The 26,235-nt window shown below is 55.2% G+C and overlaps 1 protein-coding gene and 1 long non-coding RNA gene across 2 annotated transcripts; one reads left to right on the top strand and one right to left on the bottom strand.

Moving 5' to 3' along the window:
- Positions 1-1,784: 1,784 nt before the first annotated feature.
- Positions 1,785-23,867, bottom strand: MFGE8 (milk fat globule EGF and factor V/VIII domain containing). Its single transcript, XM_037510004.2, has 11 exons — positions 23,763-23,867; positions 21,797-21,938; positions 15,849-15,980; positions 13,340-13,465; positions 12,862-12,987; positions 10,833-11,014; positions 10,364-10,519; positions 9,828-9,972; positions 6,539-6,723; positions 5,639-5,794; positions 1,785-5,561 (listed from the first exon to the last, which is right to left on the bottom strand). The coding sequence occupies exons 3-11, from the start codon at positions 15,919-15,921 to the stop codon at positions 5,424-5,426; spliced, it is 1,287 nt and encodes a 428-aa protein (XP_037365901.1). The 5' UTR covers positions 15,922-15,980; positions 21,797-21,938; positions 23,763-23,867; the 3' UTR covers positions 1,785-5,423.
- On the top strand, positions 15,357-25,882 carry LOC129145703 (uncharacterized). Its single transcript, XR_008551624.1, has 3 exons — positions 15,357-15,399; positions 19,972-20,156; positions 25,735-25,882. It is a non-coding gene; the product is annotated as an uncharacterized LOC129145703 (long non-coding RNA).
- The last annotated feature ends 353 nt before the right edge of the window (positions 25,883-26,235 follow it).

The raw sequence follows: 26,235 nt of genomic DNA, 5'->3' as shown, positions 1-26,235 counted from the left end.
TTTTTGTGTGTGTCTGTAGTAGAGTATTCATAAGTCCCTTTAAAGCGCGCGGGTGAGGACCCACAGCCAGGAACCCGTTTAATATCGGGGTTGCTCTATAACAGGTCCCCGCTGGAATATGCTTTAGCCTTGTGGCAGTGCTTGAGTGCTTGTGGAAGATGCTTTAGACTTGCAGCCTAGCTCTGGGCCAATCCTGCTTGGGTGTACTTTTACCCATGAGGGGACGGGTAACTTTGGGTATTTGATTTAGAAACTATATTCTTGCCTTTCCTGCATTGTTTCCTAATTGTATTAAAGTTCCTTCCCATTAAAGTCTTATTTGTTCTGTGTTGATGTGGCAGATGGCAGAACATATTTAGCGCAGTCGGGTTTGCAGGGTCTGGAGTGCCCCTCTCCCTGCCCTGTAACACTACCACTGGGACAACCATCTCTGGCTCTGGGGATTCTCTGTCCTCTTGGTGGAGACGGTGAGCCTCCTCCCTGACTTTCCTGAAAACCATTCTCTGCTCGTCCAGTCAGCAAAGTTTGAAGCATAGACTGTATATCTGCCCAGTTAGGGCAGTGGGAGAGGTAGATAGAGGCAAACAAGTTCGCCATCCTCTTAGGAGCCTGTCAGTATGAGGAGACAGAGCTCCTCCAATTTAGGAGGTCTGTGGTGCTAAAGGGATGGTGTGACCAAAAGTACCCAGCAGGTGGCCCATGTTCATTCAAGCCACCCATCAGCATCTGGCAAAGAGGAAACTGTGCTGCCTCAGGGTGACCCTTCCTGCCAAAATGGGTGCGGTGTCTAGTGTGCGGAGGAGCCATTTTAGTTTCCTCCCCAGGGGGTAATGGGGGCTGTGAAGCCTCAGGAGTCTGCGCAGGAGGGTCCTTGTCACATGGAGAAGGATTTTGCCCTGATGTATTTATCAAACGATACTCCTCCTCTTCTTACTCTGCCCTCTTGCAGTCCTCATGGGAAGGGGAAGGTTTATCCTTTCTCTGTGCCATCAGCTGAGCCTCTGCCACATCCAATTTATGGAGGGCAGCCTGTAGCTTGTCCTGCATACTTTTAAAAGCTTGATCCTGCATGCTTTTTAAAGCTGACTCAGAAACAGTACGGTTTTCATCCCTCATACTCTTAATAGTTAAATCAAGAGCCTGAATTTGTTGTTGCAGAGCTAAGAGCCTGAATGTGTTGATGCACATTCTCAGTATGTGAAGTAGAACATGTACCTCTCATAGAACCAAGAATGTAGCAAATGGCGCTCACACACATTACCAAACAAACACCCAGAAGCAGATTGTAAAGTAGGGGATGGCTTGTAAACCACCCATGTATGTATACAGAAGTAAAATCATGTGCCATATACCAGGTTTTATCAAATTATGTACATTTATAAAACTGGTGGTAATATTTAACTGAAAAGGGCTACTTAAACTCAAGGCTGGAAAAAAACTGAAAGAACTCAAGCTAGGGATAAAACTGTGTAAGCTCATGGTTGAGGCCACGTTTGGCTATATACTCAAGGGGGAAAAAGCAGACTTTACAAGACTTCAGACAGATTACACTGCGTGTCCTGCAGACCTAGTGTGCTTATGGTAACCAACGCAAGGAAAGTTACTTTGGGCTGGTCAACCACAGGCATGACTTGGTCAACCACATTGGGCGCCAAACTGTGACAGGGCAACCCCGATATAAAACGGGTTGCCTGACTGTGGGTCCTCACCCGCGTGCTTAAAAGGGGCTTATGAATAATCAATTGCAGGCACACACAAAAGGTTAATAAAAGGTTTATTTATAAGGGAATGGAAAATGAGGAAATGTACAACTCAGGGAGAAAAGAGGGAGACAAAGTCTTAAATGCGACCTACCTGTTCCACCAACCTGGACTCCCAATGGCACGCTGAGACCTAGCTGCCAGAGTCCAGCTCCAGCCAAGGCAGGGTCCACGAAGGAAAGGACAGCGTCAGCGGAAATGAGGGAATGAGGAGACACTGACAATCAGGGTGACAAGTATCTCCTACTGATAGCCTCAGTGGAGCTTTATTTATACATTAGAAATTTGTTATTTGATCATTACATCATCAATCATGGGATTTTAGTTTTACATTCTCTAGAGGTTATTTTTAAATTATTTACAGTGCACAATCTTTACTCAAATTTCTTAGTCTACGATTAACCTGATTACATTTTTTCTTTAAGTAAATTTCTCAGAACTAGAAACAAGAGCTAGACAGAGCATGACTTATGTGGTCAAGCTAGTTAACTACAGAAAGGTCAAGCAGGCATTGTAAGATGAAAAAGCAGCTTCCTAGTTTGTTTGTTGGGACTATGGGTCCCCCTACTGTGGGAACAGTATGTGGTACATTTTTTTCAGACCAATTTGTCTCTGGGGCGCCTCAGTGCCTCCTCTTGTGAGGACTTCTACCAGGCTTGGTTCCAATAGTTCCTTCAAGCATAATTTGTTAAAGATTTTAGCAATGCTCATGGTAGATGATTTACAAATCGGGGGATGTGGAGAAATATTGGTAATCGTCACATTATCAATTATGTTGGAATGTACATTTTTTAAACTGCTGGAGTGTGCATTACTGAAACTAGCATTAACGTCAGTACTCATAATGTCATTTTAAAGCTTTATAGAAAATTCCCAAGATTGTGAAAACTGCCATAAACAAATGAAAGGAAGTTGCAGGAGCCAGCTGCGGAGCTTCCCGACCTTTCAGGAATTTCTCCCCTGCCTGGACCCTGTCAAACAGCATGGGTAGCCTGGCTCGCACCAGCTAGCAGAGAGCCAAGAGAGCCCCCTAAGGCCCACGTGTCTGGTTTTATACCAAACCTGGCTGCTTAACTCCATGCTCAGGTCCCAGCAACCCTCCCTTTGGTGATGACGGGATTTGCCATTTCCAGTATCTTGATGGCTTTGGTCTGGAGTCGGGGGTGGAGTCCACAAAGCTGTGTGGAACTAGCTCAGGACATCCTTACCCCCTAGCAGTTGAAAGACCAGACAGCTGTATGCAAGAGGGGAAAAAAAAAAAAAACTGTTCAAGACCTGGGACAAAGACTTTTACCAGTGTCCTGCAGACCTAGTGCACTTATGGTGAACAACACAAGGAGTTACTTTGGACTGGTCAACCACGGGTGTAACTTGGAAACCATGTTGGGCGTCAAACTTGTGACAGGGCAACCCCAATATAAAACGGGTTGCCTGACTGTGGGTCCTCACCCGCGCACACTTAAAAAGGGGCTTATTAATATTCCACTGCAGGTGCACACAAAAGGTTAATAAAAGGTTTATTTACAAAAGAAAGGGAAAATGAAGAAATGAATAACTCAGGGAGAAAAAGGAGATAAACTCATGAATGCATCCTACCTGTTCCGCTGACCTGGAATCCCAATGGCATGCTGAGAGCTGGCCAAGAGCCAGGAGGCCAAGAGAGAGACCCAAGGCCCACATGTCTGGTTTTATACTAAACCTGCCAGTTTAACTCCACCCTCAGGTCCCAGCCACCCTCTCTTTGGTGGTGATGGGATTTGTCATTTCCAATGTCTTGATGGCTTTGGTCTGGAGTGGGGGTGGAGCCCACAAAGCCTGTATGGAATTAGCTCAGGACATCCTTTCCCCCTAACACCCAGGACTGCAAAGATGAGGAAGGAAGTGTTGGGAGATGGTGGAAGGATCCTGGGGTCTTCTGGCTGGTAAGAGGTCCCTGTCTGGAGCCCGCCTGCCACAGGGCCAGCCAGAGGCGGAAGGCCTCCCCTCCCAGTTCCCAGGGAGATCACCCTTGTCTTCTGATCCCCCAAGAAGCCCTGGGACGGACAGCTCTCAGGAAGGAGCCACTTCCATACTACATTCCTGATGAGGTTCCACCAAAGCCGCACCTTCCCTCTGACAGCCCAGCGGCCAGATCTCCCCAAAGTTTGTTCCAGAAAATGCAGCTTGGGCCTCCCTGGTGGCACAAGGGTTTAAGACGCAACCTGTGAAGCTAATGACAGTCATTGTAGCACAAATTGATCCCTGGCCAAGGAGAAACCCACATGGCTCAGCAGACCCTGCCTGCCTCACCTGCTTCTCCCCTCAGCAATGTATTTCAGTCAGTCTGCCTGGTCTGTTCCCCACTCTGTCTCTGGTGAATCCTCTAACCGCCCGCACCTCTGGCCTGTACCCTGTTCTTGTATGCATAAATAAATAAATCTTTAAAAAAAAAAAGGAAAATGCATCTTGTGGCCTGAGTGGGTTCATGAGCCTCTTCTCCAGCCAGTTAAGTCCCTCCTCACAGTGCCAGTGCCCTCCCTCCCCGCCCCCCATCACTGGGGCACTGGCCCACACTGCCTCGTACTGGCCAATTCCTTATGGCCTGTGTGGGGGTAATACAGGGCCACCCCTGAACCATCCTTCCAGCCCAGAAACCAACCTGTCCTTGACATCCTAGGAACCCATGTGCCAGGCCTAGAGGCCTGGACCTTTCCCTCCCACACTGCATTCTACCCTGGACCCCCACAGCTGCAAAAGCTGCCCAGTCCTTTCCCTCACCCACTGCCCCAGTTACCAGGAAAACAGAAATTGCCAAGGGGGGAAGTTGCCAGCAGTCACCGCCCGTCTTCCCAGTAAGGGCTGGGAAGGCAGTAGCAGCTTCCAGGAGGCAAGGCTGTGCCAGGAGCCTCTGGGGTCCTCACCTTAGGGTGTCAGGCAGCACCCAGGGGCCCAGGGCTGTGCAGTGTGGAAGGGGGCTGACCCCAGGGTAGGGAAGGCGGTGAGCCAAGTGGCTCCATCCTCTGCGGTTCCACCATCTCAGCCTTGACACCAGGACCCTGGGGTCCAGCAGCACTGAGAGTGGAAGGGAGCAGGGGCCCGCACACGCCAAGGGGGTACTATAGCCCAAGTCCATTTCAGTGGAGCAACAAAGAACCACAGGAAGAATTTGGGGTGGGGGTGACATAAATATATTTGGGGAACTGCCTGTGTACTCAGGGTAAAGAGCCAGCACAGAGGACCCCACACCCTCCCGCCTCCTCTCCTCCCTCTCCAGAGGTCTGCCCATCTCCTCCTGTCTCTTTATAGGCTCCAGGACAAGGGGCAGAAGGTCTGGAGGGGGGTGGGGCTGGTGGGGAAGCAGCATCTTGCCTGAGGCTGGGGCAGGAGGCTCTTATCTCCAGTCTGGCACCTCGGCCAGCCTCCAGCAGAGGGCATGGGGTGTGGGAAAAGGGCTGGAGTGGGGAGTGGTGTGGTGCCAGACCTAACCAGCTCCCACCATGCGTGAGGGTGGGGTGATGGCCTGGGGGCAGGTGGGGGGCACAGGCAGGGAGGGAGGGAGGTGACAGAAGCCCACCCCATCAGCTAGTCAGGACGCGGGTGGAGGAGGCAGCAGGCCCAGGAAGGCCAGGAGGGCAGGAGCAGGGGCATCACCCCAGCCCTCCGGGCGCCTCGGCCGGGCCTCGGCTAGCAGCCCAGCAGCTCCACGCGCAGGGTGATGCGGTTGTGCCAGGCCACAGGCAGGATGCGCACGAAGCGGGCCACGAAGGGCGTTTCGAACACATTCTTCTTATGGGAGTTGTTGTCCAGGTTGCCGGGAAAGATCTGGAGGCAGAGAAGTGTCAGGGCCGGAGCGGCCCCCGCCCGGCGCCCTTGCAGTCACCAGCTGGACAGACACCCACCTTGCTGTCGATGGCGCCCGGGTCGCTGTACTCGGTCCAGTTCATGCCGTTGTCGCTGTAGGCTATCTTATAGGCGGCCACATACTGGATGTGGCCGAAGTCTCGGGCCCCCTGCGTGATGATGCCAGACACCCGCTTCTGGGAGCCCAGGTCGATCTAGGGGAGGAACAACCCGTCCCTGTACTCGCACGGGCCGGCCAGGCAGGACAAGGCAGGCCCCGGGCCGAGAATTCTAGTTTGGGGAAAGTGGCATCACCTAGCAGAGGCTCCGTCTCCTCATCTATAAAGGGCACAAATGCCGCCCTCTCCTCACAGGCTCTGCAGTGAAGTAGCCAAGCCTGCCTGGGGCCTGCATGGGGTGCAGGGAGCACGGGGCAGGTAAGAACCACTCCCGAGGCCCCCTGAGGGCAGTCCAAGGCCTGGGGGACGATCCAGCAGACCTCCTACCACCCAGGTCCTGACCAGCCTGGGGACCCTACTGGCTGCCATGACAGCCACCCCAAGACCCAGACTGCAAACTTCACTCGTTGCTGACCAGCAGGAGAGCCAGGGCTGGCACCCATGGGACTGTTTCCTTGTCTCCAACACAGGTGAGGCTCTGGGTTCCCACTTTCCAGGAAGTCTGGGCCCGGCAGACACCCCGAGGTGCCTGGGTCAGGGGTTCCTCCTCCTTCCTGCCAGGTGGTCCCCAGGCACAGCCTGGTCACCCAGCCTCACATCCTACCCACGCACATGGAGACCCCTTCTCCACTGGGGCAGGGCCTCCTCGCCCCACTGGAGATACAGAATTGGGGGGCAGGTGCACATGGAAAGAAGAAAAGCAAAGCCAAGAAAAACAAGGCTTTGAGGACACTCCCTCTTGATGACCCCAAGTCCTATGGCCCAGAGGCTGACACCCACCTGCAGCCATTCAGAGGCGGAGTTGCTCTGGGCAGTCCAGGCGTTGAACTTGCCCTGCCTGTCGAGGCGCGCGTAGAAGGGGAGCCAGCTGAAGGTGCTCAGGCCCCAGGTCCGGTAGACGCTGGAGGCCGTGATCTGCTTGTCAGGGATGGTGTTGTCCTTCATGCCCAGGGGCTCGGTGCAGCCTGCCAGCAAGGGGGCATCATCAGATCCAGGCCCTCAGCCCCCGGGTAAGAGTGGGCACGAGATCCTGAGGGACCGGAACTCTGCGTCCTGCCCCAACTGTTAGCCAGCAGAGACCCAGTTCCTCTCTCACAGTCGGCCCATCACCCCTCCTGGCCTCGGCCAGCGGCCCACAGCTCCCACCCCACCCTGACTTGCCCTCCGCCCTTCACTCCAGGGCAGCCCACCTGCTGCCCCGCTTCGAGACCTGACTTATGAGATACCGTCTCCAAGAAGCCTGCCCTGCCCACCTGTCTTGGGTGGGACACAGCTGCCATCCATACCCAAGTCCTGCGAATACGGTCAAGACATTCCTTACAACATCTCAGTGGTTTGGCACTCACTCCGGCCAGTCACCACCAAGCACGGGCCCCAGCCCCACGAACGGGAAACAGCAGGCCACGGCAACCAGGAGGCCACGGCAACACCTCCACTGTCATGGCCCGCCCAGATGCGTGCTGGTGCGCAGGGTGGGACACTAGCACTCCCCACATGGCGGCCGCTGGTCCGGAGGACAAGGCCCAGATCCTTCCCCGGCCCACACGGCCCTGCCTGGGCTGGCTGGCCCATCTCCCTCCCTCCAGCCTCCTCACCCACCGCCAGCCTCCATCCTTTCACAGGCCCCAGCCCTGCATCACCCATTCCCCACCTGCAAAGCTTTTTCCAAGGCTCGCACTCCATCACTCCAGCCTCCTTCAAAGCCCACCCCAACAGAGCAGTCAGTCCCCATGGCATCCCACCCTCCCCCTAAGTCGCCCTCACGCCTTACCCTCCAGCCTTCCTGCTAGCCCATCTCCATCGCCCCTTAGCTAGTGTCCAGCCCCAGCTAGGTCTCAGATGGGCAGGGATCCGCTGGCAGTGTCCCCGAGGGCCAGACCCTCACAAGCAGCTTCATAAACACCCTCAGAAATGTCTACTGTGGGCCTCCCTTGTGGCGCAAGGGGTTGAGTCACCGCGCTATCAAGCTGTCCACAGCCACTGCAGCACGAGTTCTATCCCTGGCCAGGGAGCTACCCACATGGTGCAGCAGACCTCTCTTGTCTCCTCACTGCTCCCCTCAGCAGTGTATGTCAGTGGATCTGCCTATTCTGTACCCCTCTTTGTCTCTGGCAAATCCTCTTACCCCCCAAACCCCCCAGTTCTTGTATGCGTAAATAAATAAATCTTTTTAAAAAAATGTCTACTGCATTAACAAGCCCATTCCAGCAGGACAGGGTGCCGCCTGCGACCCAGACCTGCCCAAGAACGCCCAGCCCTGCACCCTGCCCAGTGCACATGCATGTACATGCCGGCATTCCCTCCAGCAACTGCCCACACTCCCTCCAGCAACTGCGATGCCCCCCAGGGACTGAAGTCCAGGCCAGGAGCAGACTGGGCGCTGCACCTCCCAGAGGCTTGCTGCCTCGCCCCCTCTCGGCCTCAGAGGGAGTGCTGGGCTCACGCACACAAGTGTGACAGCCACCGCTGCAGACTGTGTCGGGGGGTGACCAGGACTCCAGGGATAGGAGCCCAGAGTGGGGGCCCCAGATCTGCCTCTTTCCTTCACCAATCCCTGAAATTTCCTGAGCAGAAGGCCAAGTCTACCCCACAAGAGGTGGAGCGGGAAAGAGTACGGGTCCTACTTTTCATAAAGACTAAACCCCGCCAGGCACAAAACACAGCTCATGGGGTTCTGCGTGGTACCAATGCGGGATACAGGAAAAGATGCCACCGAGATGGGTGGGGCAGAGGGCAGGTCTTCAGAGGTACTCCCTCAGGGCTCCCCTCTACTTGGCTCCCCCTCTGCCAGCAAGCCCTACACTTCCGCTGGTGGCCAGCAGGTGGCAACTGTGGCCGCAGAGAGGAGACACCCAGAATTCAGAAAGCAGTGGGGCTGGGCCGCGTGGTCAGTAGGGCCTGCACCCTGACCTCTCCAATGTGAGGTTTTCCTTGCTCAGCAAAAGCCTGTCCCTTTCTGGACACCTATCCCACCATGTGGGAAGCTCTCTGGAAAGCGCAACAGGACGCAGCAGCTCCAGAATCAAGACCCCAGGAGCCCCCATTTCCTCTCCTTAGAGGTTTGCTGGGAAGCACTGGATGGATGGGTGGCGGCAAAAGCCCAGGATTCTAGATCAAGTGTTCCAACACCTACTGGCTGTGTGCCCTCAAGAAATCATTTATCCGGCCTCACCTTCCTCGTTCATTCATTCAATTCGCTCATATGCTACTCATCAGGTCTTCACTGGGCACCCATGATCCAGACCCCAGGAAACAGCAGAGACACAACGTGACCAACCTTTCTGCCTCCAATTGTTAGGGGGAAAAGGCTGTCCTAAAGCTAATTCCATACAGGCTTTGTGGACTCCACCCCCACCCCAGGCCAAAGCCAAAGACACTGGGAACTCCAAATCCCATCCCCACCCAAGGGAAGGTGGCTGGGACCTGAGGGTGGGGTTATGCAGCCAGGTTGGTATAAAGCCAGACACGTGGGCTTTGGAGGGGTCCCCCATTTTGGCTCTCCGCCACCTCGCAGCATCCGGCCAGCTCGGAGAGTGCCTTTGGGTTTCCAGGTCGGCAGATCGGGTAGGACGCATTAAAGTCTTTATTTCCCTATTTTCTCCCTGAGTTGTACATTTTCCTTATTTCCTTTTCCCTTGTAAATAAACCTTTTATTAACCTTTTGTGTGTGCCTGTAGTGGAGTATTCATAAGTCCCTTGTAAGCACGCGGGTGAGGACCCACAGCCAGGCAACCCATTCAGTATCGGGGCTGCCCTATAACAGTAGCACCGGCATCGACGAATCAGAACCAGCACTGCCGGCTGCAGACGCTCAAGGAACCACTCCGGGTAAGTGAACAGACCTTAAAACCCAAGCGGTGTCTTTTGTTCTGGGCCAGGAGGAAGAAGGCTGGGGCTCGGCAGGTGGAGCACGCCTGGGCGGGCTGCTAACATTCTGTGCCCTCTGTGCCCTTCCTGCGTGAGCCCAGGCCCCAGGCCCCAGGATGGCTGCCACCCTCCCCAGCTCACCCTGGCTGAGAAAAGGGGGGCAGGAAAGGCCACCAGGACTGACCACAGTCCCCTCATTCACCGTTCAACTCGCAGCCAATCAGCTCAAAGCGGACGGTGCAGGCCCGGTGGCAGATGATGGGCACCAGCCTCACGTACTGCACCTCCAGCGGGGTGTCAAACAGGTTGATCTTTAAGCCATTGTTGTCCGTGTTACCAAAAAATATCTGGATGGAAGAGGAAGAGAGGAGGAGCAGATCAACCCAGGCACCCTCAACCCACTCCCCTTCTCACACCCACTGTGGACACCGCAAGTCTGGGCATAAACCCACGTCTCCCACATGGGGCCACCTGTCATCCGTGGGGTGCCTCTGTGCACAATAGGAAAAGGTGCTCCCTTCCCAAGATACTTTATTAGCAAAACTCTGTCCACAACTAGAAGCGCACTAACAACTGCTGTTGCAATTGCGGCTCCCTCAGCAGTGACATCCTTGAGCAGTGTACAACTTGTGCAGCTGTACATGGGAGTCCTGAAGGCTCAAAGTACATCCCAGCTCCTCCTGCCTATGCAGCAACCCTCGACAGGTCATTGGACCTTTTGGGTCTCCCCACACTCACCTTGTCTGTTAACCCCTCTGCAGACTTGATGAACTGGAACTTGTGGCCAGTGATGCTGTAGGCCACCTTGAAGGACTTGAGATACTCGGCGCTGCCCGCGCGGCTGGCACCCTGCGTCACCACACCAGTCACCCAGAACTTCCGCAACAGGTTTACCTGGACCGTGTGAGGAAAACAGTACCTTATATCTGGGGGTCTTTCCACCCTACATCCAGAGTGGGGGAGCCCAAGCAGGACCGAGGAGGGAGGCTCTCTCATTGTCTCTCAGGGAGGGACCCCACAGGGACCAGGCACTAGGGGCCCTCCCCAGCCTGGGTCTGCTCCCCCTCCAGGGCCCCCAACAGTGCTCCCCTAACACTCCAGGGTCCCCAACACTGCTCTCCACTTACAGATACTTCACCTGACCCCAGTAACGAGCCCACTGTGGGGACCCCAAAGGCAGCATGCCCCCTCCCACCAGGCCCCGCACCTGGATCCAGGGGTTCCTGTCATAGTTGCTGGCTGTCCAGGCGTTGACAATGCCCGTGCGGTGCAGGCGGGCCAGCTCCGGGGCCCAGCGCTGCAAGCCCATGAAGCCCAAGTGCATGGACGAGGCGGAGATCTGCCCATCGCTGATGGCACCCGACTCCATGCCCAGCGGCATGGCGCAGACTGCAGGGAGGGGGGCTGTCAGGGCACGCCCAGGCAGGGGCATAAGGGCAGACCATGGCCTCTGGAGATGACCCAGAGCAGAGACCAGGACGTGGCCATGAGGGCTTGAGAGGAGGGGCCCAGAACAAGCACCCAGTTGGGGAGAAGGGCCCGGCCATCCCCAGGGCAGGGGCCATCTTTACTAGGCATGGAGCAGCCCGTTATTCTGGAGCAGGGCTGGGCTGATGCCGGGCAGGGGGGTGTGGGGAAGGGCTGGCAGGGGAGGGGCTGGGGGTGGGCTGGGGGCTGGTGCAGGCGGGAGCTGGTGGAAAGAAGGCCAGCATGACTGTTTTTTTGGTGCCCCACCTGGGGGACCACACGCCCAGCTCATCCCCAGCTCCCCAGGGTGATGTGTTGGAGAAGGGGCATGTCGGACCCCAGCAAACAGTGCACTCTCGCGCAGAGAGCAACAAGCAAGCCTGCCTGGAGTTTTCTAGAATCCCACTGGCAGAAGTTGTCTTGGGGGCTGAGGACAAATACGGGCCCGCTGACAGGAAGGCAGTGGACAGCCTATGCGGCCGCCATGCTGTGCTCCTGGACCTCAGATGGAGCCAGGCTTTCCCCGACACCCCAAACTCACAAAGAGCTGGGTTCTATGACATTCTTGGGGAGAATGAAGCCGCACCCCTGAGCTCAGAGCCAGCCAGGGGCCGGGAAATGTTCAGAACATAGGACTACCTCTAGACTGTCCTCACATCCCTTATGTGCTCCAAGGAGACACACCACATAATAAACAAGGGGGTCCCCCTGGGGGTCCCCACCTTTGCAGCTGCTGCCTACCTCCCGGGGAAGGACAGACCCCAGGCCGGGAAGCAGGAGGCTGGCTGGCTAATTCCAACTCCAGCACCCCGTGGTTACCTAGGCTCCTGCACAGTAATTAGTGGGCCCACCTGGCCCACCAGGGCTGTCTACCTGGAGGCTTCCCCCCACCCCCACATACATTCCTCCACCCAAGATCGCCAGCAGACCGGCCTCCGGGCCCCAGGCAGACATGTGGCCCAGGGCACAGGCAGCACCTCTGAGGCGAGGGCCCCTCTGAGGCGAAGGCCCCTCTGAGGAGAGGGCACCTGCCCTCCTCAGGACCCTCCCAGGGTCCCAGGCCCACCCCACCAAGCAGGGTCCTCCCTCCTGTAGGTCTGCAGACCTCAGAGACACCACCGCCCCGGCCCTGCTTCCTCTGCCTCCTGAGCCACCTGCGCCGGCCTGCCATGCTCAGTGTCAGAAATCAGGCCCCCCCACATCCCTGGAAGAAGGCACAGCCCACAGCAGGTGGGGAAGAGTTCTGGCTGGTGGGAGGACGCTGCTGGGCCGGAAAAGAAGACAGCGCGGGGAGACACTGACGCCTTTGGGTGGCAAGGAGAGCACAAGCAGGCCAGCCCCTCTGTGCATTCCGCGCTCCCAAGAGCCAGCCCCGCCTGGCAGCAAGGGCTTGGCCCTGCCTGCCTAGGCCTCTCCCTCCTTCAAGTTTCAAAATGAGGCCACAGGGCACACATGGCCAGAAACAGTCAGGCTCCCTCATCCAGGCCTGACTAATGGACTTCCTGGGACCCGGACAGAGAAGCCTGGATGAGCCACACACTGTGTATCTGGCTCAAGGTGACTCAGGAAACGGCTCCGCCATGACCTCCGGGGCACTGCCACCCTCTCTTCCCTGTAGTCCAGGGATCGAGGGCCAGGTGGGAAGAGCCCTAGGGGGACTGCAGGACCCCAACCCACCTTCTGGCCCAGCTGAGCTCCATGCCACCCAAAGTCACCCAGAGACCCTGCCATCGGGGCTTGGCCCAAGGAGGCAGTGCCCTGATACTCACCGGTCTCACAGTGGGCGCCTGTGTAGCCACGAGGGCACTTGCAGATGTACTGGGCGAAGACATCCCCTCGATTTTCTAACACCTGGCATTCGCCATTGTTGCGGCAGGGATTTACGGAACAGGGACCTGGGCAGTGAGGTTGGGGGAGCAGGGAAGTGAAAGGTGATCAGCAAGGAGCTGGGGACGGACACAGGCAGCAACAAATGGGCCCAGCCAAAAAGAACCCTCTACCCAAACTCAAGCCTGGGCCGTCTACTCCTACTCCTCTCCCCTCCCCATCTGCCTGATATAGCCAGAGCCAAGATGCGGCAGGTAGAGGTGCATCCCCCAAACAGAGGAAGCAGCCAGCTGGACATGTGGCCTGGGGGTTTCCAGGAAAATGCTGGCTCAGGCAGGCAGGGGACACGGCCACTTTGGGAGAGTCTGGCCGGCAGATGGGGAGAGGCGCCAGCAGCCAGTGAGGAACAGCGGGCAGTACCTTTCTCAGTCTCATTGCAGATGAGGCCTGCGAAGCCTTTGGGGCAGATGCAGTAGAAGGGGGCTCTGTCCTGGCTCAGCAAGCAGGTCCCTCCATTCAGGCACTGGCTCGAGTCACAGAAGTCACCTGCAATGGGAGTTTGACTCAGGGGGACACGGCGTTCATTTGGTAATTACTTGGGGGCCAACAACCATGGATGAGCTGAGCCCCAAGACAAGCGCCAGCGCAGCCCCAGGGCAGCCCCACCAGCCACGGGAAACAGTGACCAGTCAAGAGGTGACGTAGGCACCCAGAGTGGTTCCTGCCAGGAAGGGGCATTCACGCAGGGACATGTAAATCCAGAGGGGGGGACGGGGAAGGAGCACTCTAGAGAGAAACGGAAGCACAGAGCACAGGTGCGCTGGAGTCAGAGACTGGGCGCCAGGTGCTGCAAAGGTCTTCGGACATCACCCTGCAGCCCTGGGGCCCTTGACGGGCCTCAGCTCCCACCCTTGTCCACCAGGGAAAGAGTCAAGATCCTCGCTCTCGAGATGGGAGCCATTTCCAACTCCATTCTGCTGGGAAGGAAGCCAGCAGAAAGGCCGCCAAAGAGGACCCCGCTGGGGTTCGAGGCTCCCATAGCTACACAACAAAGACCCCTCCACCTGATAGGTGGGTGGTGGGCGCTGGGCGGCCGCTGGCTGGGTGGCAGGTGATGTGAGTGGTGAGGTGCGAGATCCAGCTTGCATCCCAGAGGGGACCGAGAGGGGAAGTCAGGATAAGGGGTGAGGAGGAAAGGCAGAGGCTGGAGGTGACAGAAGGACTGGAGAGGCTATCAGGGCTCTGCTTGGGGGTCTGGACACAGAGGTGCAGATTCAGCCTGTGCCAGCCTCTTGTCAGACCCTGGGGGCATTGAACCGACCTTAGCATCCCAGACCTTAGCATCCAGGACCTCAGCATTGGGAACGGTGGCCCCGGGACCTAGTCCCCACACCCATCCCGTCATTTGGGGGTGAGATTAAAGAAATCTTTTTCCGTCCTCCCTGCAGATCCCAACGGCCCTCCAGAAATTCCAGTCACAGAGTCCACGGAAGGGAAGGGGCTCCAGGGAAGGGAGCACTCCAGGGAAGGGAGCACCAGTAATGAGCCCAGGAGTCTTCTAAGCTCAGGCCTGCTCCAGCACTTAAGGCGGCTCCCAAGGAGCTATTAGTCATTGGCTTTAAATAGCAGGTTAATCCTGTCCCCTGACCCACAGGCAGCAGGCAGAAGGAGCCACAGACAAGCACCTGGGAATGAACGACCAGAGTCCTGGGATCTAACTCCAGCAAAGTCCAACTCCTCTCCCTCCGCCTTCCAACCGCACCCTCTCCTGCAGGGGCCAGGTCCGAGGAGGCAGGGGAAAACAGGGAAAGTGAAAGGGGCCCCTTGCCAGCAGACTTAGAGGGACTCACCTGCAACGCTCAGCGCTTCCCAGTCCCCTTTCCTACAAAATCACCTTTGTGGTTCCAGGGTCCTGCCCTTCGGGAGGTTTCCCCAGGGACATCTGGCCCGGACTCAGGTTGTGGGGCAGAGAGGCGCGGAGGGGAGTATTTAGACTGAGCTGTCTCAGGGCCACTGCGCAGGGCCAGGTGGCTCCAAGTGCGCGGGAGCCCGAGACCTGGCTCCGGGTCCAGGCCTGGGGTCGGACTGGTCACTGGGGGCAGAGCCGGGGCTGCGCCCCCCCACGGCTGCTGTGCCCGCCCGGCGGGCTGCACACAATCCTATTTCTAGGAGAAAAAGATCGGGCCGGTGCCTGCAGAGTCCTGGCCTTCCCCATGCCCAGGGGCACCCTTTGCCCAGCCCCAGGGGACAGCGCGCCCCGCGAGGAAGGGGCTGCGCCACCCCCGGGCCCAGCGCGCAGGAGGGCGGGGGAGGACGCGAGGAGACCGGGCAGGCCAAGGCCGCGGGAGCTCGGCCAGCGCCCGGGGAGGCGGTCCTTTCTCAAGTCCCTCCCCGGCCCCGGCCCCTCCCAGCCCCGCCGCGAGCTGGGTCCCTAAAACCGACCCCGTCCGCCTCTTCCCAGACCGGACACCCAACCACAGGTGGGGGCGCAAAACCTCCAGGAGCCGCGCGGCCGCGGGGGCTCGGGACGAGCTGCGGGGGGAAGTGGGCGGCAGAGACTTCGCCACCTGGAGTCCTGGCAACTTGTGGGGACCGCGCACGAGGGCAGGCACCGCCCAGTGGCCTCATTTCACAGATGGGAAAAGCGAGGCCCTTGCACAGCGGTTCCTTTGTTATGTGCAAGCCACCTCCGGGCGGGGGGTGGGGGGCGCTGGGCTGTCACCCCGTGTCCCGACGCCCAGAGCACGCTGCCGCCTCCCTCTCCGGCCCGAGCCCCCGCGCGGAAGGGCGGGCCAAGCAGGGCGCACCCCCGCCTCGGGCCGGGGCGCAGCGGGAGCGCCGGCCCTCCGCGCGGGCTCTTCGGCCAAGTTTGTAAACAGGCGGCGCAGGGAGGGCGCCGCGAGCTTCCGAGCGGCGGCCGGGGACTCACCCGAGAAGGCCAGCAGGCCGGGGGCGCAGAGCAGCGCGCCGCACAGCGCGGTCAGCAGGCTGGGGCCGGGCATGCTGCGGGAGCGGGCGCGCACCGGCCCGGGCGGCTCCGATCGCGGGGCGCTCAGTCCTCCTGCACGGAATAAATCGGGAATCAGGCAGGCGGCGCCTCCCACCCGCCCGCGCGCCCCGCCCCGGCCCGCCCCGGAGGCGGCCTCGCAGCGCGGCCCGGGCCGGGCCGGGAAGCAGCGGAGCCGAGGGTCGCCGGCTCGCGCCTCCCGCCCGCCGCGCCCCCTCTCTCGCCCGGGAAGGTGGGGCCGACCTCAGTTCCTCAGGCTTCCCCGCAGGGGAGGAAGGGCCCAGGAGTTGTGGGGTTGTTTTTCCGCTTTAGACTACGATGCTGCACCTTGTTCACAATAAGAAAAATGCTCATGAAAACGAGCAGTGTCCTGTTCACTCATCATGTTGGCGAGGCCCGAGTGACTAACGCGGTTGGTGGAGGCTGGGGAGCAGGCCCAGGCAGGCATGGCTGAGGGGGAGGGTACATTGGTTCCACTTCACAGAGCTTCATGGCGAGCCCCTTGGAAGTGGCAAAGGCTGAGGACCCCAAATTCTGCAGAAGCTCCCCACCCCCCGCGCGAGGGGACCATCGCTGCATCCTTTGAAGTGGTAAAAGTTAAAAAATAATAATAAATATAAAGGGACTCTCAAACTTTTTCTGTAAAGGGCTAGATCAAAATATTTGAGGATTTGCAGGAAGTGGCAAAGGCTGAGGACCCCAAATTCTGCAGAAGCTCCCCACCCCCAGGCAAAGGCCTTTGACAGCACTCTGCCCTTGAAGCAGAATTTAAAACTTTTGCATGTGGAAGGACACTTTCACAGAGGCTGAGTGACAGCTCCAGTGAGAGGAGCATTTGCACATCACCTGTCTGTGCAGGTAAAATATCCAGAATACTCAATAACCCAGAACTCAACACCAAAAGGACAAGTCAATTTTAAAATGGGCAAAGAATTGGAATAGATATTTCTCCAAAGATCTACAAATGGCCCATCAGCACCGGAAAGTTGTTCAGCATCATGAATCATCAGCGAAATGGACCTCAAGACCGTGAGATACTACTTCACACACCCACTGGGATAACTATAATCAAAACTCACTAACTGACAAGTGTTAGTGAGACTGTAAAGAAATTGGAACCTCACATGCTGCTGATGGACAGAGGCGGTCACAGTAAACAGCTTGAGGGATCCTAGGAAAGTCCCAGTTACCCTAGGACTCCGCAGCTCCTCCTAGCTACACCCAGACAACTGAAAACAAATGTCTGTGCAAAGGCTTATACATGGATATTCCTCACAACATTATTAATCGCCAACAGTTGGAAACGACCCAAGTGTCCCTCAGCTGACGAATGGATAAACCAGGTACGCACGAATACGGTGAGCAGCCATCAGCCATAAAAATGAATGAGAAGGGCCTCCCCTGTGGCGCAGTGGTTGAGCGCTGGGTTGCAAAGCTGCCTGCAGCCTCTGCAGCACCGGTTCGATTCCTACCCACCGGGTGAGGGTCCCACATGGCGCAACAGACCTCTCCTGCCGCCCGCTGCTCCCCTCAGCAGTGTATTTCTTCATCAGTCTGCCTGCTCTGTTCCCCGCTCTGGCTCTGGTGAATTCTCTCACCCTCCTGTGCTTCTGACTGTACCCAGTGCTTGTATAAATAAATAAAAATTTTAAAAAAAAATGGACTTCTTTAAAAAAAAAAAAATGAATGAGAAGATACTAAAATGTAAGTCTTTACACGTTGTCTTGGGTGGCCAGTAGAAAGGGCTGTCAGCACAGCACCCTTGCTGGTCATGGCCACTGATGCTTGCAGAAGTTCCTGACCACACTCAACCAGCTTTCTGCCACCCACCAGGCACAAGTGCTGTTTCCCAGTTAGGGTACATTCAATCTTTGAGTCACTCAACAAACACTTAGGGAGTGCTGACTGGGGTGAGCATTGTGATTAGACACCCTGGCCGGACATTAGCATCATTTGGGAGGCTTTTCAAAAGCACATGTGATCAGGCCTCATTCCCAAGTAATTAAAACAGAATCCCTGGAATGGAGTCTGGGAATCAGCATGTTTTTTGTTGCTGTTGTTTATTTATGCATACAAGAACTGGGGTACAGGCCAGAGGTACAGGTCGGGTTGAAGGGGGAGGGTGAAAGGATTCACCAGAGTCAGAGTAGGGAGCAGAGAAGGCGGATCCACTGAAATACACTGCTGCACCATGTGGGTCAGCTCCCTGGACAGGGATCCAACTCATGTCCAGTGGCTGGTGATAGCATTGGGACTTTAACCCCTGCGCCACCAGGGAGGTCTATGGGTTTGTTTTGAAGCTCCCCAGGTGAGGTGAAAGTACAGCTAGTATAAGAAGTGCTGGCTAAACTTACCGAGACAGTAAACAAAAGACCTAAGCTTTGGGACCTGGAGCTGACATAGACCTTAACAGAGGGACGGAGGGCCAAAGAAAGAGGAGATTTTCTTGGATGATCTGATCCTCAGAGTTCATGGGGTGGTATCTCCTCAGCCTGAACACTTTCTTACCAGCAGTAGAACATCACAGCACTTCAAGATTTGGTTCAGTTTTCTGACATATCATAGATCACATTAAACAGGTAAAACTTTAAAACTTTCAGATATTCGGTCATGCAAATGGCAGGCTGTACCTTTATTTTTTAGTCATGCTTCTGCACAATCACAGAACACACTTGATCTTCCAGAAACTTAACTAAATTGACAAAACTCTAAGTTGATGGGGCTGTGGGGAACTACAAATTGGTTCAGTCTCTCTGAGTCGCGGTCTGAGTGTTGTGAGACCCACAAAACTTGACCTGGTATCCTGCTTTGGGCAAATTGATGGCAAAGAAATTACTCAGATAAAAAGTAATTACAAAGATGCACATAGTACTGCAACAGGGTGGTCCCCAGGAAAGGGGGAGGTTCCCTGCCCCACCCAAGAGAGAGTGGAGCTGAGCAGGAAGAGGAGAAGCTGCAGAAGAGACTGAGGAAGGAAGCAGGATGGAGCCAGGAGACCTGGAGGAGACGCATGGAGCCTAGAAACACGTAAAGAAACTGCGCTTGTCTTTTGGTCGTGGACTGGGTGACACAGATGTGGGTGAGACCTGTGGGGAGGTGACAATGGCAGCTTTTATCTTGATGTTGATTTTGCTCTTTTCCTTCCGGGCTTGTCCAGTTGTTTGTGACCCTTTTCTGTGGGTCCCCACTGGAAGATGTTTTAGACTTGTGGTAGACTTTGGGGCCTTGTTCTGGGCCGATCCCATATGGATGGACTTTTACCCACGAGGGGATGGGTAACTTTGGGTGCTTTATTTAGAAACTAGACTCTTTGCCTTACCTGTATTGTTTCCTAGTTTAATTAAAGTTCCTTCCCATTAAAGTCTCCTATGTTTTGTGTTGATGCGGCGGATGGCAGAACCCATGTAGAATAGGCAGGTTTGCAGGGTTTGGGCTGACCCTCTCCCTGTCCTATAACAGTACCACTATTTATGGTTTTGAAAACAGTCCAAAATGCCCAGAGGTAGAGCACTAGACAGACTTGCTATGATCGAACACAATGGCGCTATAACAGGTGAAGGAATATGGAAATATGCATGTGCTGCTGAGCCATATGTGGGCGGGAAAACACCAGACAAGCCAAAAGTGTTCTACCAAAGACTTGATCTGTACTCAGTTGTCAAGATCGCGCCAAACCGTGCCAGGCTGAGACATTGTCAGGTGATGGGTGAAACAGGACAGGTCTCTCTTCCTCCCCATCGGATAAGCATTCCTATCTGTTGCACTTAACAGGTTTGTCTTCTCGCATTCTAAGGAGAAGGAAGGCCATCCCTAAGAGGATTGTAAGGAGGTTAAACATCTAAGGAAGTTAACAAAGTGTTAACAAAGTAAGCTGAGCCCACCCAATATCAAAAGGTCACTGTCTCCCTTTTGTTTGACTCCTTTGTATAAATAACCCCGCCCTCTGCCAAAGGGCAGGGTGGTGGGCAGTTTTCTCCCACTTAGCAGCAGGCATTTAAGGGTCACCTTATGGTATGAATCAATAACTCAGTCCTTTTTATCACAGGAGCTTGGTCGGAGGTGTCACAGCTCACACATTCACCTCCCAAGTCTGCTGCCTGCCTCAGTTTATCTACAAATTCAATGACTTTCCTTATCCTCAAATGCTGCTTCCTTTATTGCCCAAGGGAAACTGAGGCCGGCATTTGGCATCAGCAGGTCAGGGGAGAGTACGTGGCACTGCAACAAAAGGTAATAGGGCATCCTGGGTGTCCCCTGGGAACAGAGGAGTGTGGGGCGGGGAGCAGGTAGGGGGACAGGAGTGCATCCACCACGGCTGCTTGGGTGTGACAAGTATGCCGTGATCACGTCAGATGCTAAAGGGGGAAATTGGCAAGTGGTCTGCAGGGACTCCCTGGGCTATCTTTGCAAGTTTTCTATAAATATGAGACTATTCCAAAATTAATTTTCTTATCTTTAAACACTCTTGAGAAAGGCATAAGCCTGGCTGATGATGGTGGGTGACGGGGTGAGCCAGAGGGGAGAGGACTGCCCCAAAGAGCCTAATGGAAAGGTGAACCCGCACAGCCGCTACGTGCTCTGGATTTACCTCAAAAAGCCAAAAATGGAAACACCCTCCACCCTGTGATCCTGGGCATCTATCCAGAGTGCAAAACCTCTATGCCCTGTGGGCCTACCCAACCTATCCCCAGTGGCTGACAGCAGCAGCCTCATGAGCAGACCTGGGCTCCTGCTTATCAGTAGACACTTGAATCCAGAGACATGGCCTGGCCACACCCTGCAACCCCACTCCACCATCAGGGAGGAGCATGTGGTCCTTCTCAGAGAAATGGAGGGAGCTTGCATGATGCCCTGCAGTGGAGCAAGTTGGGGGGTGGTGGTTGGGGAGACACTGGCCTTTACCCAGCAGATGAGAAAGCAAAACAAGAACTGGTGTCATTAATACACTGCACGACTGCATGGGCGGTGCGGGGGGGCGGGGGGTGTTGTCCTCCTGGGGGGGTTGCCCTCCCTGGTGGCGCAGGGGTTAAGTGGCAGCACTGTGAAGCTTTCCGCCGCCTCTGCAGCACGAGTTCGATCCCCAGCCAGGGAGCTACCCACATGGCGCAGCAGACCTCTCCTGCCTCGCCCGCTGCTCCCCTCAGCAGTGTATTTCAGTAGATCTGCCTGTTCTGCTCCCCACTCTGTCTCTGGTGAATTCTCTCACCCCATCCCACCCCACCCCTTGAAACTCTGGCTCATTAACCAGTTCTTATATGAACAAAAAAATAAGAAATAAATCTTTGAAAGAGAAAAGAAATAATACTGAGCCTGGTGCCCACCCCATCCACACCAGACCAGCTCCTGGCTTGGACTGCTGCTGCTTTCCAGCCTGGTGAGTTCAGGCCGGCGCAGCACAGCAGCCAGTATGCACACCTCCACACACACGCACCCCCTCCGCAGATGCCCCAGCACACATCAAAATCTGTGCACAAACACCCTGGCGGGGTGGGGGGGGGTTGCAGACAACCCCCTTTTGTTTCTGAGCCAGAGGCCAGGGGCCAGGGCCAGGGAACCAATAAGCTTTCAGTTTTCAAATGTCAGTGTTTTCTTGGCAAAACTGCAGGGATTGGCCAGATTCTGAGGTTCCTTTATGTGATTTTCCACACTTTACTTGGGGCTTCTGTTCTACTGCTCTCCACACTGATTCTCTGGCGGCTCCTCCACCCTCACTTCCCCTTTTCTAAACACTGGACTCCTCGACCCTCCAGACCAGCCAGGGTTCTCCTAGTTGCCTGCGGCCTGCGAGGTCTCAGCAGCCCAGAATTGGGGGGCTGCACAGAAGGATTTGGACCAGGGATGTAGATTTGAGCCCCAGCTTCCCACCTTACCTTCCCGAGAACCTTTGCCAAGCTGCTAACCAGGCACATTTATTTGATTAATTCAAAGTGTGTCTCTCCTTCCCTCTCTCCTCGGCGCTCACCTGCATCCACTGTAGAAAACACCAGGCCCGTACCTGGTCTGGTGTTCAGTCTGCAGAGTAGGAAGGTCATGGAAGAAATGGCTTAGGAAGTTCTATTTTTATAGGACTCTGTTCAAAGCTTTTTAACCGGGCCAGCTGGACATCTGGACAACCCATCTCAAGCCTGTGTCCAGGGCAAGGTCATTTCCGGAAGAACATCAAGTCCTTTCTTGGAGATCAAATCCAAGGAGGGCTGGAACTGTAACAGGGTGGTCCCACCCCAGATTGGGCAGGATGGAGGGTGGTCTGCAAACTCAGCTCCAGGGGTTATCCCTGGCTGAACCCCACTACTACCACCCCTGCTCCCCCCTTCTCCTGCCCCGGCTGGAAGGAGCTCACTTAAGGTTCTGGGGCCTTTTCTAGGCAAAGATCCCCAACCTGAGCAGGAGCTGCTTCCTCCTCATACTCACAGCCCCCTTTCAGCCAGTACTCCCAGGAGAACTAAGCAAATATTCATTTTTCCATTTCTTTCAAGAAAAAGCCAACTCTCTTAGGCTTCCCTGGTGGCGCAGGGGTTAAAGACACAGCGCTATCAATCTGCTGCCAGTTCAATCCCTGGCCAGGAAGCTGACCCACATGGCGCAGCAGACCTCTCCAGTCTCGCCTGCTGCTCCCTTCAGCAGTGTACTTCAGTAGATCTGCCTGTTCTGCTCCCCATTCTGTTTCTGGTGAGTCCTCTCACCTCCCCTTCCCCGCCCCCACGCCCCCCCCACCTCTGGCCTTAACCCCAGTTCTGGTATGCATAATAAACAAATCTTTTAAAAAAAAAAAAAAGGGAAAGCCAACTCTCTCAATGAACAGAGTAGTGGACTCACCAGGTCTGACTTCTTCCTGCAAACCTGTGTCTCTTAAACTCACCCCCATCCCAGCAGAGCCCATGACCTGCCACAAAGCAGCCCCGCCCACAAGCTGGTGGCCTATTGAGGCCCAGCTTCTCACAGAGAGGAGAATGTGGAGCTGTCTCCGCCCAATCCCTCTGTTAGCGAGCCCAGTAGCAACAGCCCCTGCCTGCCCTTCATTCATTCATCCTTCCATTTGTTCACTCAAAACCATTTATGGAGCAGGCCACGCTGTGTGGTGTGAGCGCCCCTCCGAACCCGGAGCTGGTGTGAAGATTCAACTGTAGACATTTGAGATTCTCAGGGCTTCCCTATCTGACTAAAAGCGACACTTCGGGAACTCTCTGAGGGTTGTCAGGTCCCTCCTGGCCACAGGTCTGCTCCCAGGAAAGACGTGGAGCGTGAGCCTGCTCTCACACCCACTCTGGGGGGGTTCATGGCCCGAAGAAGCCAGAGAGACCACTCAGACCTTCCTTCCCCAACTTCTTACCTTTGTTCTCCCCACAGAAATATGCTCTTGCTGCACCCTCTTTACTTAGTGAATTCCCTAACCAAGCCCCAAATTGTAACCACTGCTTTGAGTAACTCACTGGTGACCGCTTCTGTGTGTAATCAAACTCTTCTCCCGGGCTAATCTGTTTTTTGTCATTTTAATTCACAGTTCCCCAGAAACTGAGCCTAAAAGTGATGTGTTGGGGTGGGGTGGGGGGGTTTCTATTCTCTCCTCCCTCAAGAGGGTAGAGGATCATTTTCTTCTCCCACCTCCCAACAGTGATTTTGGTTCTCAACAGGGCCTGGAACCTCTGACCCCTCACCTAGCACTATCAACCTCTTGATCCCAGGTCTTTACACTCGCCCCCCAGGGCCGTGACTCTCCCCCAGGGCCTCTGATCCACCTGTTCTGCTCCCCACTCTGTTTACACTCCCCACTCTTTACACTCTCGTCCCAGTCCTGGCTTTGACCCTCCTGTCCTCGCTTTCCAAATATCTACTAACCTCAGGAGAGGAACTGGCTGGAGAGGGTCCTCAGCCAGAATCCAGTCCTTCCCAGCGCAGCCACAGAGCTGAGCTACTTGTCCTTTTAGAATTTAGATTTTAGAGCCCATTTGTCTTTCTGGAATCTAGAATGTTGATAAATGCCTTGGGGGGCGGGGCGGGGGGTCCAGTGAGACAGTGTGGTGGTCTTTGGCCAGGGGAGCTTTGGCTCTTCTGGAGTCCTTCAAAATCTCACCAGGACGCCGATACTTGTTTTCCCAATAACCCAGCCCACAACTGCTGAGTCCAACACTTTCCCCAGCATTTCCAAAGGGCAAACATGCATTTTCAGAGCTAGGGCTGTTAACCAGTAAGGAGGGCAAGGCAGCGCTCCTAAGGGCCCTGTCATTTTCAAGGCTGCCTCTCCGATACTGAATTAGCACTTTACACCACCCTGCCCCAGCCCCTTGGGTCTGCCAGTCCCAAGAAAGGGTTCCAGCCAGCCCTGACCCCTTAAAGGCTGTGCTCAGCCACACACACAAAGACCCAGCTGAAGCTCTGACATGAACACTTATAAAGAAAGGCACAGCATTCTTCCAGAAGGTCTTCTGACATGGGGCCGGGGGGCGGGGGTAACCGCTCTTCCTTCCGGTCATCTCTGTGTTTGAGAATATAAAGTTGAGATGTCGGAGGTGATGGAGTAGAAAATTTGGAAGTGATGCCGGCGTGTGTAACAGCTGCTGCTGCCGCTTTGCCACGAGTTCTTGTCTCGTGAAGCCGTAGAAAGGAATTTGCAGACTTTTCAGATAAGTAAGCAGAGAGAAGCAAATCTTGTCTTAGAAAGAAAAGTTTATTTTAGGAAAAAGGACAAAGAAGAAAAACTCCCAGATATAAGGTATCTGGGAGGGGCCAAGATGAGCCAGTATGGGATATTGCTTCAGGAATATGTGCTTTCTTTCCCTCATTATGTTAAAATTCCAGTCTCTCCCTGATTGGTTAGTTCCCAGAGGGCCTCACACGTACTAAGTGGGGATCTTCACATTCCTTATCTAACAGGTTTGTCTCTCCCCATTTGTTGCATCTTCCCCCCTGTTTGATAGATTTATCTTTATGGCCCAGTCAGAGAAAGTTAAACATCAGCAAAAGAAAAACAGGCTGCCGCCCACCCGTCTTAGTGCTGACCCCTTCTCATCTCCCCCTTGCATAAATATCCCTGCACTTTGACAAAGGAGTCTGCTGCCCTTCTAATTTGTCCATAAATTAAGCCACTCTCCATTTCCCCAAACTCTACCTCCCTTTATCACCTGAGGGAAACCCAGGCCAGTGCTAACACATTCCTCTACTTGTCCTTATCCCTGAAGCCTTCCTAAACTCTTCAGAGGTCCCCTCCTGCACTGTCCCTAAAACTGCCTAATTACCCTAACTTGCCCTATGTCTCAGAAGGAGGCATCACAAGACCAGAAACTGGCTCACGCCAGGCCAGAAGCCGGAGGTGGGGGTAGAATGGTTAGGAGGTGGGGGTAGAATGGTTAACATGTCGTAAACTAGCTATAGAAAAGACCCTGGGCACATGATGGAGGACAAGAATAGAAAGACTGGATAGGAGGTGCCCCAAGACCCGAACCTGATTCACAAGGAGGTGGGGGTCGAGGGGAATAACACGACCATTAACCCAGCTGTAGAGGTCAGACCCTTAGGCACCAGAGCCTTATCACAAAGCGGGAGACCCAAGCAGGATCAGACTACTCTAAGGAGTGGGGAGCACAGACCTGAGGGTAAAGATATAGAGATTGGGCCTATCCTGGAATCTCCAGTCCCTTTTGGATTCTGCCTGGTTACCCAAAAATCAGCAACAAACTGAAGGCTCACAAGGAGTGACCCTCCCAAGCAGAAGACTATATCGGTACAGTCTCTGCACAGGCTCTGGGCAGCCGTCTGTCTGCCCACCTGTGACTATGCAGGTGCCTCTTTTCACTAACTCTCTCCTCTGCAGGGCAGCAACTTTCTGGCCGCCCGTGACCTGTGCCTGCCGGGAGTTATCTTCACTGACCTCCCTCAGAGGAGGCCGCTCTCCTCAAGGCCGCCCACCTGCAACAATGCAGGCCTCTCAGCAAACCTGTCCCTTTTGGGGCAGCTCTTCCCTACCCGCTTGTGTCTATGCAAGTGTCCATTATTCTTCTGTCCCTTTCCCTAATAAACATGTTCTTTAAATGTAACTACCGTCTCTGTCTCATGGAGAAACTTGTGTGGGAAACTCGCTTGCTGCAGAATGGGAAGCTCTGGTGAAACCTTTCCCAGAGTGAACCCAAGGACCCAGCACTCCAAGAACCTCATCACACATACTGGGGGATGGGATATGGAAATTGCGGACCATTGTAAAAACCTCAGGTCCTTTCAATTCTACCTAGATAAACCAAATAAACAGAACCCTCAAGTGCTAAGACAGGTGGGGAGGAGGAGATATGGAGATTGAGGACCATTAGGCAATCTCTGG

The sequence above is a fragment of the Talpa occidentalis genome, unplaced genomic scaffold (genome assembly GCF_014898055.3).
Source record: "Talpa occidentalis isolate TD23 unplaced genomic scaffold, MPIMG_talOcc4v2.1 talOcc4.14, whole genome shotgun sequence".
Taxonomy (NCBI): domain Eukaryota; kingdom Metazoa; phylum Chordata; class Mammalia; order Eulipotyphla; family Talpidae; genus Talpa; species Talpa occidentalis.
The sequence above is the reverse complement of the archived record's forward strand: the minus strand, read 5'-3'. Positions and strand labels throughout refer to the sequence as shown.